The sequence below is a fragment of the Balaenoptera acutorostrata genome, chromosome 20 (assembly GCF_949987535.1).
Source record: "Balaenoptera acutorostrata chromosome 20, mBalAcu1.1, whole genome shotgun sequence".
Taxonomy (NCBI): domain Eukaryota; kingdom Metazoa; phylum Chordata; class Mammalia; order Artiodactyla; family Balaenopteridae; genus Balaenoptera; species Balaenoptera acutorostrata.
The window spans coordinates 27,106,781-27,122,469 of NC_080083.1; the positions used below are offsets into that span (position 1 = coordinate 27,106,781).

General features: G+C 49.0%; 1 protein-coding gene across 9 annotated transcripts in view; it reads right to left on the reverse strand.

Moving 5' to 3' along the window:
- The window catches only part of MSI2 (musashi RNA binding protein 2), a 395,252-nt gene that overhangs the window by 128,655 nt on the left and 250,908 nt on the right, over nucleotides 1-15,689 (reverse strand). For all 9 annotated transcript variants that reach the window (XR_009006264.1, XM_057535585.1, XM_057535583.1 and 6 more), the window contains one exon: nucleotides 12,088-12,136. Coding sequence is in view for 8 of the 9 variants with exons in the window: in XM_057535585.1 (XP_057391568.1) it covers nucleotides 12,088-12,136 (49 nt within the window). In the remaining variant the exon portion in view is untranslated. The remainder of the gene's footprint in view (nucleotides 1-12,087; nucleotides 12,137-15,689) is intronic.

Here is a 15,689-nt window from a genome sequence, read left to right on the forward strand (position 1 = left end):
TTCAAATTTGTAGGGAGTGCTCAAAGGCACACAACTTTGATCACAGTAAAACCATGGCAGTTATTTTTGCGCACTGCCAGGTTTGCCAACCAAACCCGGGGATTAAGAGAAGCACATCCGGGGCTGAAACTATTAATTACTGCTGTGCCTACCGGCGTCCTCCGCCCGGAGACCTTGTAGGTGTTACCACTTTGACCCTCAACTGCATTAATTTAGCTCAGAAACTCACTCTAGGATTGAATTTGGCAATTGTTCCTGCCTGGAAGGGTTGCTGGGACAACATAAAGAAATCAAGAAGTCTGTTTGGCAGGGTTTGAAGTTCAGTGTTGTCTTGCTGTTTTCTTTCTTATTTTTTCCAGGGTGGAAGTCGGGGCAGGTATGTAAGGATGGTAAGGTTTGTGTTGTCATACATATGCGTTCTCCTGATTTCCTTCTCTTTCTCTCTCCCTCTTTTTTTTCCCCCTAAATAGCCAAGTTGAATGAACCAGCTGTAAATACCAGTCTGCTGGGTATGGTTTGCATTCTTGGAGTTGGGGGTTCCGACACCTCCTAGGTGTATTGGTAAATCCTTGGCTTAGAAAGAAATGACTGTGCTCCGAAGGTTACAAATTCAACATTAAACCTCAGAGTTCTTCAAGTGTCTTTCTCTACCAAAAAGTCATCTCTAACACCCTAAGGTCAATTTCATGGTCTTTGGCCAAATTAGACTTGGGCAAGCCGGGAACTACGTCAGGATCTGCGGGCCGTGTTCTCTTAAGTAGAAGGTCTTTTCTCTAATTTCTCTTGCACATAATTTTGCGGAGGCAGCATCTGTGATGTGAACAGGAACCTGCAGGGAGAAACGGCTGTGTTCGCCCACGGGGGCTGCAGGCCACCGGTGAGCCGGGAACTCGCCCGACAGGAAGCACTGCTTTGTCCTCTGTGTGCGCTTCCTAGGGCTGCTGAACAAAGCACCACCAACTGGGGGGCTTAAAACAACAGCAGTTTGTTCTCTCACAGCTCTGGAAGCTGGAAGTCCAAAATCAAGGTGTCGGCAGGGCCACGTTCTCTTGAAGGTTCTAGGAGAAAATCTGTCCCATGCCTTTCTCTTAGCTTCACCGATCCTTGGCTCACGGCTCCACACTCCAATCTCCACCTCCATGGTCACGTGACCTTCTCCGTGTCTCCCTTCACATGTCCTCCCTCTTCTTAGAAGGACACCCATCGTATTGAACCAACTTACCCCCGTTTGACCTCATCTTAACTTGATTACATTTGCAAAGAACCTATTTCTGCCTAAGGTCACATGCTGAGATACAAAGGGGTTAGGACTTCCACATACCTTTTGAGGGGGATTCAATTCAACCCATAAGATGAAGGAAAACCTAACAGCATCTGCCAACAGCTCTCTAGAGTGTGAATATTTTCTCCAGTCAGCAAGCTTTAGCCTTCATTCCTCAAGGAGTGATAGTAACAGTATTCTTATTAGTAGTAACATAACAGTAACCTAACTTTATTATGATAGTAATAAAGTTAATATTTACAGATAGTATAAACATCAGATGCTTCACATAAATTCTCTCTCTTAAACCTCACAAGTTCATAAATTAATAACAATCCCCATTAAACAGGCGAGAAAACTGAGGTCGAGAGAAGTTTAATAACTTGCCCCAAGGTCACACAGCTACTGAGTGGTCGCGCTGGAATTTGAACCCAGCAGCGTGACTGGAGACCTAGGCTCTCACCTCTTTGCCACCAGACACCTCACGAGCTTCACTAACTGGGTACCTGCCTTGACTCTTAAGCTATAAGCAACAGGGGCACAGAGGAGGATTCTGTATGTGCCACATTGTATAAGGTCCCCACATGTTTAGTAATCATAACTTGGGTGAGGAAAATGCTTTCAACTTTTTTTTTCTTTAATTAAAAAGACCTTGGACTCCTGGAACGAAGGGTTTCTCTGTTCTGACCTCTCTCACCTCTGGTCTGGGATAAACTCAAGCAAACGGGGCTTCTTTTCAGACTGGGGCCGATCTGGCTATTCTATTAATAGCACGTTGTCTGGAAAGAGCAGAAACTACTAAGAAAATCCTCATCTATCCATCCGACTCTCTGTTTATGGAAAGAAAAAGACAGAGGTGACTCAGAGGCAAAGGATTCTCGGCTGCATATAATCAAGTCTTGTTTGGAGCTCCGAGGCCCCCTCTCTCTGGCAGGACAGAAAACTCAGATGAGGCGGGACCCATCCCTCATTCAGCAAAGTCTGAGATGCCGCATGTTCTACTAACCCCATAAAGACAACCAAGTTTAAAAATATTTGCGCCAGTGTCAGGAACAAGGTAGAAGTGACAACAGTTATTGTGTTAGCATACTGAGATGGGATGAACTTTTTCCTTTTGAAAATTCTCTCATGCTGTTCTATCACTATATTTACAATTCAAATTGGGATGAATTATAAAAGCTTACACTAAAAAAAGTATTTGTTTGACTAGGTAATAAATGCATAGGGTACAAAAATTCAAAAGGTAAATGAGTATAAAGTGAAAAGTTTTCCTGTATCTTTGGACCACTGGTCACTTAATCCTCTTCCCCAGAAGCAAATGCTGTTTTTTATTTATGTATACTTGAATCGATGAGTATATATATTTGTGCATAAAACATATTTGAGTGCCTTCTATAGCTAGAGATTATTCCAAGTCCTTTATACTTATTAACTGATATAAGCCTCAGGCTAACCCGATGTCACCATTCCTGTTTTTTAGATGAGGAATCTTGAGTCACAGAGAGTGTAGGTAACTTGCCCAAGGTCACACAGTTATGAAGTCACAAACCTTAGATGCAAACACCAGCTGTCTGACTCCAGAGTACGTGCTCTTAGCCACTTGGCCATTCTCACTCTTTGTTACCAGTTTTGTGACTATCCTTTCAGAAATATTCCATGCACAGGCAAACATATGTTTCATGTGTGAAGGGGAGGGGAAAACTTTTTTTAAAGACTAGGTCTTAAAAAATTCAAATAAACATTGTAACTTGCCTAAAGAAGTTAAATCGGCAGTTCTTTAAACGGGGGAAAGGAAAGAACTAAGACTACTGGCACTGACCACTCTCTGTGGGGGCTTCGCAAGTGGCTCACTAACTCGTGCAGAGCAGATGTGCTGCCTCCAGAGAGCGAAACGGGGCTCAAAGCCCTTCGGGGACTACCTGAGATCACGCCCAGGGAAGCTGGGACTGAAGCCAAGTATGGGCAGCACTAAACTCAGGCTCCTTCCCGTGTGTCCTGTGACAGAGACACAGATGGGCCAGGGAATGTCCTCCGAGCCCAGGGCTCAAACAGAAGCTCAAGTCCAGAGCTGAACAATCCCGGGGGCTCCTGGAGTCCCAGCAGGAAGCAGGCACCCCGGCTTCTGGTCCCCCGGCTCAAGCCCTAGCAGCGCCGTGATGCTACGAAAGGGGACGCTTTTAACCAAGTGGCCAAGCTGAAGGCTCCTCTCTCTTCAGAGATCTGAAACCATGTGAGAGTCGGAGCTGGGAGCTGGGCCTCTACGGGAACAGGGCCGAACAAAAGCCTCATTGTCTCTCTTCACAAAAAACCATTTCTGGGTCAATGAAGTGGCTGACCCCGGGCCCACTCCCTTTCTGCTTCCGTGGGCCACAGCCAGGAGGGAGGAAGGAAGATCTACTAGCTCACCACCCTTTTGGTGCCAGGGCTTTTATTCCGAAGGAAAGGAGTTTCAGATTTATCCTCCAGCTGGGACACCAAGGGGCATCCAGGGGGCCATGACCGCCCCCCACCCTGGCCTCCCCTGTTGCCAGGGCGCTGCGGGCTCCGTGTGCGTCCCCATCCACAGGGAAAGCAGGTGAACAGAAACTGAGCTCCCATGTTGATGAATATCTCAAGAGACAGCGCCGGAATGGGCGCTTCCGGAATACAGTTAGCTCAGGGAAGAAAAAAATTAAAGTGTGCTCCTTGCTTTCCTGTCAGAAATAAAATTAAGGCCTCAGATCGATGTTGCCAGGGCTGGGGTAGCTACAGGCGTCTTTAATGGCCTCCTCTACATGTTTGCAAATTCACAGTCCCCTTCAACCCTGCCCTTCTAATTGGTTATTTGCGAGGTCATGTTTGCACCAATTTCTCAGGAAGGCTAATGGTGTTTATTTAACGAGAAAATAAAATGTGCAGACAGCTCCGGGGGCTGGTCTCTGAGAGACGGCTCAGGGTAGGGGCTGCAGCTCTTTACCCCGCTCCCGTCCTTTGCCCTCTGTGGCCGCCCTTCCTCTGGAGGAGGTCCTGAGATGGGCCCGGTGACAGGTCAGGCCTTGAGGGGACTGTGCTGGGGACCAGAGGCGGGGGGCCAGGCTGCATAGCCTCTGGGCAAAGCCCTAGATGCACCCTCCTGGTGGGGACCACCTTATACAGCCCAGCTTTAGAACGAGCCCGCCGGGAGCACAGAATCTAGTGGAGAGGCATGTGGCTGTCCATTTACACCGCTGTGGGACTTGGCAGTTCTTCCTCGTTCTAACTGAAGTGTGCCCAATTTCAAGTCTGCACGTAATTGTTTTCTAACAGAACCTCTCCAAGAACCCAAAGGCAGCAAATTACACATCACTGCCAGCACCCCAACCAGTCTCTTCTATCCAGGTGGGATGGGGGAGATTCAATTGTATTGAGTTTCTACCCCATTCTAACATTCTCCCTTATAGACTCCACATTTATCAATACCTTTTTCTTTTTTTGGCCACTGCGCGGCATGCGGGATCTTAGTTCCCCAACCAGGGATCGAACCCTCACCCCCTGCAGTGGAAGCGCGGAGTCTTAACCACTGGACCACCAGGGAAGTCCCTCAGTACCTTTCTAAAACAGGTGTCCCACACTGACACTGGTCCGCTCTGGGAAGAGAAGAGGATTATCACCTAACCTGATCTAACTCTCTACTTGCATGAACAGAGCCCACAGACATGCCTGGTGACCACAGCACACTACAGCCTAGGCTGAAAGCTCTATCCGACCAAGACCCTTGGTTGGTGTTAGTGGCCTGCGACAGACCAGCAGCTTTCCTGTCAACTGGCTTCCAATTCAGGTGCAGAATTGGGATCAATATCAATCATAATCAGCTACTGGCTTACAGGTTGCCAATAAACCCCTTAACACATCTCAGACTTGGGTTAGAGAGTGATGGGTACCTAACAGCATCAGCGGACGAGAGGGCAGATCTGTGAGGTGGGGGAAACGCAAAGGGCATGACTCCAGCAGGGTAGACCCCGCAGCAAATCCTGCTCCAGACCCTGACCTTGGGCACCGGTGCGGTGCAGGATGCCATTGTGTCACGTCGGCACAAGTGTCCTCACCAGCTGTGATTCTCCAAACCCTTATCATGCTTTCTACCCCATCCAACAACCCTTTCCCACCCAGAGGGACTTACCGTCTTTGTCAAACACACTCCTTCCTCCATCCTACAAAGTCACATTTATGGATTGTAGAGTTCCGACCCTCTCTCCCAGGTAAATACAGTCAAAATGTTAGAATCTCATTAGGAAAAACACACATACATTATCTTTGACACCCTACACCTACAAATGAAGCAATGCTTTTTTATTTTTAATTTAATTTACGCCTTGTGAAACTCTTTTTACATTTCCCCCTCCCCCCTTGGGAAATGGGCATCAATAAACAAACGATTACAGTGTGATTTTTAATCATCTTTAGTATACAAGAAAGAGTCAGTCTGGACTTCAGAGGTCAATTTCAAAAGTGAGTGTCTGGCAGGTAGTCAGGACATTAAGGGCTGTTTTTTCTCCTTAGGAAAGCATTATCGGGATTTCCCTGGTGGCACAGTCACTAAGAATCTGCCTGCCAATGCAGGGGACACGGGTTCGTGCCCTGGTCCGGGAAGATCCCACATGCCGCGGAGCAACTAAGCCCGTGCGCCACAACTACTGAGCCTACGCTCTAGAGCCCACGAGCCACAACTACTGAAGCCCGCACGCCTAGAGCCTGTGCTCCTCAACAAGAGAAGCCACCGCAGTGAGAAGCCCGCGCACCGCAACGAAGAGTAGCCCCCGCTCGCCGCAACTAGAGAAAGCCTGCGCGCAGCAATGAAGACCCAACGCAGCCAAAAATAAATAAATAAAATAAGTAAATTTATTAAAAGAAAAAGAAAAGCATTGTCTTCTATCACAGCTTCAGCTACACTGCACAGGCACCGTTTAAATAAATAAACTAATTACGCAAATTACGAAGACCTTCAACTTGGGCCAACTGCTTTTGGGGCTAGAGATGCTGTACGAGTTTCTTGGGAGAAGCCAAGCTCAGTCTTGCTGCCTTGAGGTGAGACTGCAGAAGGCTGCTCCCTCCAGCCACAGGGCCCACCACGGCGCCCTTCCAGCCTGGTAGCTCCCGACGGGCACAGCCGCCCTGGGAGAGGACTTTGTTTGTCCAGGGAACCTGCTGGGGATGGTGCTCTCTGAGATTCACAGAACAGGAGACTGCCTCGGAGCTGTTGTTCCTCTCCAAAGCCATTAGCACTGCACTTAATAAGCAACTGCTAGCAGTCGGGAGAGGAGTCATGCATCACACTGATCTTTATTTTTCTCTCTGTATCCTGTTCCTTCGCCTCTGGCAATGTTCCGGAGCAAACAGGCCTGCTGGGTAATGGAAGCCACTGGGAGTGAGAAGGCCTGTCCCCAGGTTTCTCCTCTGTACTCGCCAGAAACCCGTCCCTCTCCAGCTGACCCTCACCAGGCCACCTGATAAGCTTCAAAGACAGCCAGCTCATTTTCCACTGGGCCCCCAGCCACCCAGCTCTCCCCTGACACGCCAGACTTGGAGGGACCTGGCTGTGCAGGCCCTGAGGTCAGAGGGAGGCAGCACATCTGAGGCTCCCCTGGAATGAGCTCTTGGGGGACTCCCTACCCCCACGAGGAGGTGAGTGAGAGATGTATTTCAGCAACCAGCATCCCCGCCGTCCACTGTCTCAAACAGGGCCGATGCAGGGAGAGTGGAGAGAGAGTGCTGAACTGTGTCACCCTCCCTCCCGCCCCCTGGCTCTCAGCCAGCTTCCCCCCAACCGCCCGCCAAAGAGCAAATCAGAAAGGATAGCACCTTGTTGCTTCTTCCCTCCCTGCCCACCTCCAGCCCCACTCTGGGATCAATACCTAATGGTGAATTCAAGATCTTATCTGAGTTTTGCAAGGATAAAGCAACAAACTTTTCCCCAATGATTAAATCCTTTGATGATCAGTCCAATATTTGTCAGCCCACCTCTAAGAACATTTAGAGATCAAATGCAATGACTCTGAAAAGACCGGAAAGCCACCATTCTCCCTCTCCTTGGGCACAAAGGGTCTCAGAGAAGGCCACGAAATGAAGCGATGGGCGGGGCCAAGGAACGCCCTAGCTTCTACCAGTAGCTCCGCTCCCCAGCTGGCTGTAGGAACCTGCTGTGTGGCTTTCCAAAACTCCACATGCCTTAGTTTCTCCATCTGAAAAATGGAGGTACCTCGTAGTCCAGCAAGAGGATAGGTGTGGAGAAGGACTAATAATAAGGAGGTGCTCAAGTCCTTAAGATCACCGACTCTCCTGCTTCAAACCACTGCCTAGCCCCGTGCTTGCACAGCGGCTAAGAACACGGGCTCAGGGTTGGACACGGTGGGTTTACGTCTAAGCTCTGCTCGGACTAGTGTGCAACTCTGGGCAGCTCAGTTCATAAAGATTCCACAGTACGTGCTAAGCACCTGACTTAGGGGTGCTCAGAAAGTGGCTGTTTCCACCAGGAGTGTTAACACAGAACCCTGTACCACTATGGTGTGCACTCTGATCGGGGCGGGGGGGTCAGACCCCCCTTCAGGAATGAAGGTCATCTTCCCCAGCCGCTGGGAGCGCTGCTGGACGACGGCCCCAGCTGTTGGTCCCCTCCAGGACTTCCTCGGTACAAGCCCAAGATGACACCTGCTTCCCAGGTGGGCTGCCTCCTATGACTGATCAACATACAGGGATAACCGGGGCAGCTGAAGGACCACCCTCTCTTCAAACTCCCCAGGGCACCGCAGGTCGTCATCTCCCCCTGCCCAGTCCCCGGGAAGAGCAGCCCCAACGAACCTCCTGCTGACCCAGCCCCATCTCAGGGACCCCTACCGGAGACAACTGCTCCCCCTCCCCTAGTTAGAAAAAGGAAACAATCTGGAACATACTTCCAGTTAAAAAGCTAAAAGCCAGAAGCATACTTTAGGTCCTGGAGCTCATCGGTCCCAGTTCATGTATTTTCCAGAGGCAGAGCCTGAGGGGTTCAGAGAGGTTAGGAAAAGTGCCCCTGGCTAAACACAAAGGGGCAGCAGAAGCTGGAAGGCGGTCCCTCTAAGGACGAAGGTGGGAAGACTCCACACCTCTGTGAGAGTCGGATGCTGAACGACCTTCCTGCTTCCAGGATAGAGGATACACCTCCCTGGAGGGCTCACGGTCTGCTGGACTCTCCCCTGGACTCTTTCCCACGCTGCTACCGAGGTCCGAGTGCAGATGTAAAGTGGGAAGAAACACAGGCTGGCGCTTCTGCGAACAGGAGGAGCAAACTGCCGTGCAGATGCAACTGAGGGCCACCCTCGTGCCTACGGGACCAGCGGCGGACGGGGCAGGAGGCGGCCGCTGTGGGGCCGGAAGTGGAAACGCTGCCCCGACCCCTGGCTCCTAATGGCAAGTGTGGCCTGACTCCCAGAAGGCCAGGCCCCGTGCCACGGAGTTCTCCCTGACAGCAGTGCTCACGGCTCAGGGGCACGCAGGTGGTTTGCAAAATGCCTGGGGGCAGAGGACAAGTCACCGCCCAGGCTGCCCAACGGGGCTGGGTTGGAAGTTGGCGGAAAGCACTAAGCGAGTGCCCTGACGACACGGAGGGGTTAACGGTCTGCGCCTCTTTAAGCAGAAAGCTGGCGGCAGTGCCGGCCAGAGAGGTGTCCTCAACGTCTGCTCCGGCAGCACTTTCCTCTTGATAAGATCATGGACAACAGGAAGCCGAGGAGGTGAAGGAAAGGTTGGGGCAAGGTGGCTGCACGAGGATTTTATTTTCCTGTGCTTATCTCCTGATTCCAAGTGCACATTCCATCAGGCCAGGGCTGTGAGGCCTGCTGGCTCCACATCTATGATTTGTGCTTCTCTTGCGATACGTTCTTTCTTTAGAGAAAATTCTTTCCCCCCCTTAATGCTCTGGATCGCTGAAGTATTACCCCAGCTTCAGCACCCCGTCCAGAGAGAAACTCCTCCTCAGCTGTTTGGAGGGGCTGGAAAGCATGTATGGGCCAAAGCCCCCCCACCGCCCCTGACACAAGAGGAACAGCAGGGCAGATTTCTGTACAGGGGCAAATGGGCAGCAGGTGTCAGGTCCTTCCTGTTGAAACCTCTGGGCACACGGTCCCTCCTGCCTTCTCTTCCCCGCCCCACCAGCATCAGGCCGGCCACAGGCTGCATCCATTCAGGCCGGCTTCCTGGATGGGCGGCCTGAGCTGTCACATACACCCCGTGCTCAGAAGGGCTCCGCTCTTGGTTGAATGCTCTGCTGTCATCTTGAAATTCTTAATAGTTTTTGAATAAGAGGCCCTGCCTTTCATCTTGTTGTGACTCCATGAATTATGTAAGGGGTCCTGCACTGACCACAGGAATCTTAAAGGCGGGCAGGGCAGAAGGAGGCGGGGCAGGCCCTGCCTTGGCTGGGGGAGGGGGCAGCGCCGTGCACGCACCAGGGGCTCTGCCCGCCCTCCATCCTGCCATCGCCACCAGGAGTCCTGACTTGGGGGAGTGAGCGACCACGTTCCTGAAGCTACTCTGAGTGCTGGGCCACAGATGACCGACCTCCCTTAGGCTCACAACAGGGAACACTTCCCTCACCCAGCCACAGGGGGACCCCCACCCCATCACTGTGCCCAGCGCCCTTGGAGAAGGGGAAGAGGCTTCAACCACAGCAGGAGGCATCTGCGTTAGAAATAGGGGAGAACCTTCCCGGGCGCCTCCTCTGCAGTGTGTCTGGGCCCGATGTCCTGAGTGTGAATCCAGCTCTGTCAGTTACCAGCTGAGTGACCTGACACGGAGGGTGACCCGCCCTCTCAGGTCCCTCAGATGACGAACCTCTTTCCTTGCTCAGTTGAGAGGGTTCAGTGAGATGATCTGTCATCTCCTCCAACACAGGGCCTGACACAGAGCAGGAGATCAAAAATACCTTTATTCACTGATATTCAAAAAAGAAGGATAATAATACTGCCTAGAAGCCGCTCAGGAATCTTCCAGGATTATGAATTCTAACACTGAACACCAGTGCCACGTTCAGATGGACCTCGCCCATCCTGAAAATAAAAGGACGAAAACACCCTTCTCAACAAACCTGCCCCACGTGGATACAACAAAGAGCAGATTTTGAAATCAGCTGTCCTAGGTGTGAGTCTCTTCTCTGAGCCTGGATGTAAGGCACCTCCTCTGAGCTGTGGTTATCTCATCCACAAAATAGAGGTGATGGTAATAATAATAATAATACCTAACATTTATGCACAGTTGATGTGCTTTGGCACTACGCTCTCCAAACAATCCTATAAGGAGGTACCAATATCATCTCCACTTTGCAGGTGAATAAACTGAGGCATAAAGAACTTAAGTGATTTTCCCTCCGGGGATTGCTGTGAAGATCAAGTTAGAAGATGCACGTGGAAGCAGTGCTGGGAAAACCATAAAGATCGACGCAATGCAGACGATGATCAAGGGTCATCAAGAATCGCCCATCACCAGCACCACCTTCCTCTCACTCCAGAGCGTTGCAGAAGACAAAGGCAATCATTCCACACCTGTAAGCTCTTCTTTTCTCTCCTTGCCTCCCCCTACTCCTCATCCTCTACGCCCTCCCCATCCCTTCCCCAACATACACACCCTTGACGCCCCAGTCTTCTGCCCAGTTTTCTATTCTCCCTTTTAAGGATGCTGTAGGTGGATGCGTGAGATGCTCGATTCCCCAGGCACACTCAGGACAGCCCCTCCTTCTCCCACCCTCGGAAGCATCGCTTCCCACCCACTCCTTCCTCCCTTTCACTCAGCCTGCCTGCTCAGAACAGGGAGACGTGCAGTCAGCACTGGGTAACTGCTTCTAATCACAGGGGACAGCAAGAATGTAAACAACACAAGAAACATCTAAATGCCATCCAAGTGGCAAGGAAACACTGCTCGCTGGCTCCTTCTCTCTAGAACACTGCTTCCTGCCACCCCCCTTCAGAAGCTCTGCTCATTAATGCCCCGTGAATAGGAACCCCAGAAACCAGGAGCTTCCGGAGAACGGAACGCTAAACCATAACTTTTGACCCTGCTTCCTCTGGGGAGGATTTTCTAGAGTCATCCAATTTTCTGGTTAAAGCAATAATTTCAATGTGTGTGTTTTTTTTTTTGGAGGCGGGGGGGGTGAGGTGGCAGAGGTCAGCGACCCCTTTGAGAATCTGTTCAAAGCTAGAAAGCCTCTCCCAAGAGAAACATAAAACATCCTGCGTGTCATTTCAGGGGTTCTTAGACCCCAAGATGAAACCCATTTTCCAAAACATGGACAGGACAGTAAGTACAGGAGAAAAATACAAGGAAGTGCAGACGTCCTCCAAACATCCAAGAGGCACAAAAGGGCATTTCCAGGTCTGTACTCACTGTATACATCAAACATCGAGTAAACCTAGGATGAGGCTTTTTTTTTTTTTTTTTTTGGCTTTTTGGATTGACAATGTGCTTCTCAACCACCTCCTTCAATGCAAATTGAGAACTCAATTGAGTAATTGCTGTGAATAATTTCCACCTGGATCACTTAGTGCTGTGGTTTAGCAAGGACTAAGAAAGCAAGGATTGGACAAGTGTATCAGAACGCGTGTTGGGCATGGCTGCATAATTAAATGACAGTTCCCAAGCCAAAAGGAAATGGTGTTTTACCTGTCCAGTATCAACTCTCCACACGATCGTGGCCCTCTATTAATAGAGATCCACAACACACGTCACCTCCACCTGCCTGATTTTGGAACAGTCACTGCATCTTTTGTCTGCAGGACGGGGGGTGAGAAGAGATGGAGCCCGGAGAGGATGAAGGGGCAACCTCCTCACACTGGGGTTCTTACCTCTGTGCCTGTTGGTCGTCTTATCAAACATTAGCATTGCATCCTCCACCTGCAAAACAAATACAAAATAGAGTCTGCTTTAGGAATTTTAACAAAATACACAAAACATTATATATTGCGGGGGGGCGGTGGTGGTGGTGGCAGTTTCCATTACAGAAGTCATGTTGCTTGTTAAAACCTACTTGAAAATACAAATATTGAAAGAGAAAATAAATCACTGTCTGTCTTTCCAACCTAGCATAACCACAGTTAACATCTGGTGTACTTCCCTTTAGTTTTTGCTTTAAAAAATATATATATGCCGATTTTAATATAGTTTAAATCATATCGTATATGGAATTTTCCCCTTGTTCTTTTTTTTAAGATAACGTTACAATATTGCAAACAATTCCCAGATGACTACATTATGAATACTATCTTTTTTTCCCCATCCTTTTCTCATTGTGGTAAAAATACCCATAACATAAAAATTGCCATCATAACCATCTTTAAGTGTACAGGTCAGTGGTATTAAATACATTCATAACGTTGCACTAGCATCACCACCATTCATCTCCAGAACTTTTTTCATCTTGTAGAACTGAAACTCTACCTGCTTTAAACAATAACTCCCACTCCCTTCATCCCCTCAGCCTGTGGCAGCCACCTGTCTACTTTCTGTCTCTTTGTGTCTCTGTGACCACTCTAAGTATTTCATTTCATATAAGTAGAATTACATAGTATTTGCTTTTTTGTGACTGGCTTTTTTCACTTAGCATAATGTCCTGAAGGTTCATCCATCTTCCATCTATGTATAGACCACATTTGCTTATCCATTTGTCCATCAGTGGACACTTGGGTTTTAGCTGTTGTGAATAATGCTGCTATGAACATTGGTGTACAAATATTTTGAGTCCCTGCTTTCAATTCTTTTGCGTATATACTCAGAAGTGAAATTGCTACATCATATGGTAATTCTGTTTTTAAGTTTTTGAGGAACTGCCATACTGTTTTCCACAGAGCCTGTACCATTTTACATTCCCACTGACAGTGCATAAAGGTTCCAATTTCTCCACATCCTTGCCAGTACTTGTTATTTTCTGCCTTTTTTAAAAAAAATAGTAGTCATCCTAAGGAGTGTGAGGTATTATGAATACTAGCTTGACTGCCACGTATTATTTCATGGAGGGAGAAGCTATAGCTTACTTAATTATCCTTCTGATAGATATTTCAATTGTTTCCAGTTATAAACGATGAAACTTCAACATCTTGATTGTTGTGGGCTGAACTGTGTCCATCCCCCACCCCTCGAATTCATATATTGAAATCCTAAATGCCCAGCATCTCAGAATGTGACTGCATTTGGAGATAGGGTTTAAAGAGGTAATTAAGTTAAAATGAGGTCATTAGGGTGGGCACTGATTCGGTACGTCTGGTGTCCTTATAAGAAGAGGAAATCTGGACACAGGTACAGAGGGAAGACCACGTGAAGATGCAGAGAAAAGGTGGTCGTCTGCAAGCCAAGAAGAGAGGCCTCAGAAGAAACCACCTGCCGGTGCCCTGCTCCCGGACTTCTAGCCTTCAGAATTGTGAGAAAATAAATTTCTGTTGTTTAAGCCACCCAGTCTGTGGTACTTTGTTATGGCAGCCCCAGCAGACAAATACTTGATGCTAGGACCTTTTCAAAAACATCAAAGAGAGGAAAATACCAAAGGCATCCTCTGCCTCTCTTCCTAGTCCCTTCCTCTGTCCTCCCAAGCACACTGCAACCCTTTTAGTCATTTCTGGACAGTCAGGATCCACACTCAAGTCCCACACAGACCTCAAGAAACTCACACTTATGAAACCAGATTTGGCTTTGAATTCCTCTCCTTTTACTTATGATCCAATCCTTTATTTGCTCCACAAAAGACACATCTTTAGTGCAGGTGCTGTCCTAAACCAATCAGCCATTCACTTGCAGACTGTACCTGGTTTGGCCAGGCGAGTAGCCGGTCTCCTCATTCACTTTGTGCCCAAAGTTGGCAGTAAAAATACAATCCAACCACATGGTTGTGGGTGGACAGAACTGTTAGCCAGAGGGCTCCGGGCTTGGAGCAATTTCAGCGTGTGTGTGTGTGTGTGTGTGTGCGCGTGTGTGTGCGTGTGCGTGTGTGTGTGTGCGTGTGCGTGTGTGTGTGTGTGCGTGTGTGTGTGTGTGTGGTGCGAAGGACCAAGCACTGTTCACTGGAGCTCAAAGGCTCAGAAATGAGCTTGGGGGCCTGAGCTAAGCCAGCTGAGAAAAAGAACCATCGGCTATTCATTCTTCACTCCTCCCAGATGACAGTCTCCAATGGAAGGGAAGACACTGGGCAAAGCAATAAAACCAGGTTTAAAATGGTGCCTCCAGACAAATCAAATCTATTTTTCTAGATGCTATCAAATATAATAGGGGGAAAAGCAAAGTTAAGGTAAGAATGGAAGAAGGGGTAGGCAAGCCAGACACAAACCTCCAAGGGACTGGTCTAGCTTAAAAATCCCTTCTGGAGTCAGGGCCCCTTGTGTTGCTAAGCAACCGAGCCTGAGCAAACAGGCTCCTGGGGCCTTCCCCTTCTGGTCCCCATTTCTGTAGTCAGTTACTGGGAGGGAAATGGCCTTGCACGGTGACTGTTCCTCCAGCAAGGAGCTGTCCTCTCTCTCCCAGGAACCAGGCTTAGGGGAGTAGGGGATGCTAGTTTGGAGAGGGGGTGCCCTCACCAGACCCCTCCCCGGCCAGGCAGGATTGATGAGTCCCCAAGGCACCTGCTGAGGCCAAACACACCATAGCCAGCTGCCTCCCGTGCACCCCTCAAGCGAAACCACCAGAAGATCAACTGGTTTGTTTCTACACAGAGCCGTCACATTCGAGCATATGGCATCGCAGACTCCGACCCGGGGCCTCGAAGAGGATTCCACTGCCTGGGGTGCGGGTGGGTGGTGGGTGAAGCCTGCTGGGTATCGTGCAGGTAAACATGACATCCGTTTCACACCCACTGCCATATTTTCTAAGATGTTTGCCAAGTCCCTATTTTGAGCTGAAAATGCCTAACAGTAAGAAAAACAGCCCCCCTTCTGTGTTGGCCATATTTGGGTACTGAAACTCAGATCCCCTTAGGAAATAAATATTTTGAATTAAAAACAAGTATTTTCAACGCCCCTCCTTTCCACAGTGTGTAATTGGGTCCCTCTTCTCCTTCCTACTTTTGGATGTTTTCTGATGCCGCCCTCCTAATATTCGCTCCACCCTGATGAGTGAGGAGGGGGCTCTGTGTATGTTTTTTGGGGCAACCATTGTCGTAAAGAATAGAGCTCTTTCCTCTATGGTCCAGTGTACAATGGGCCTCACAAAGACCTCCTGAATAGATACAGCGTCGGAGCGCAAGAAAAATTCTATTAACACTTTACAAAATAGAACGTCTAAGAAGTAGCTAGAGAGGAAAGAGAAAGGGGAAAAAAATCAATATGGATAAGTCCCGGTGCTTGGGGGAAGAAAACTTTTCAGCGATTGCAAAACACTTATTAATTCAGAGAAGCCATCAATGCGATGGAAATCTGGCAGAACAGCAAGAGCTGAAACTGGAAGAATCCGAATATACAAAGACTGA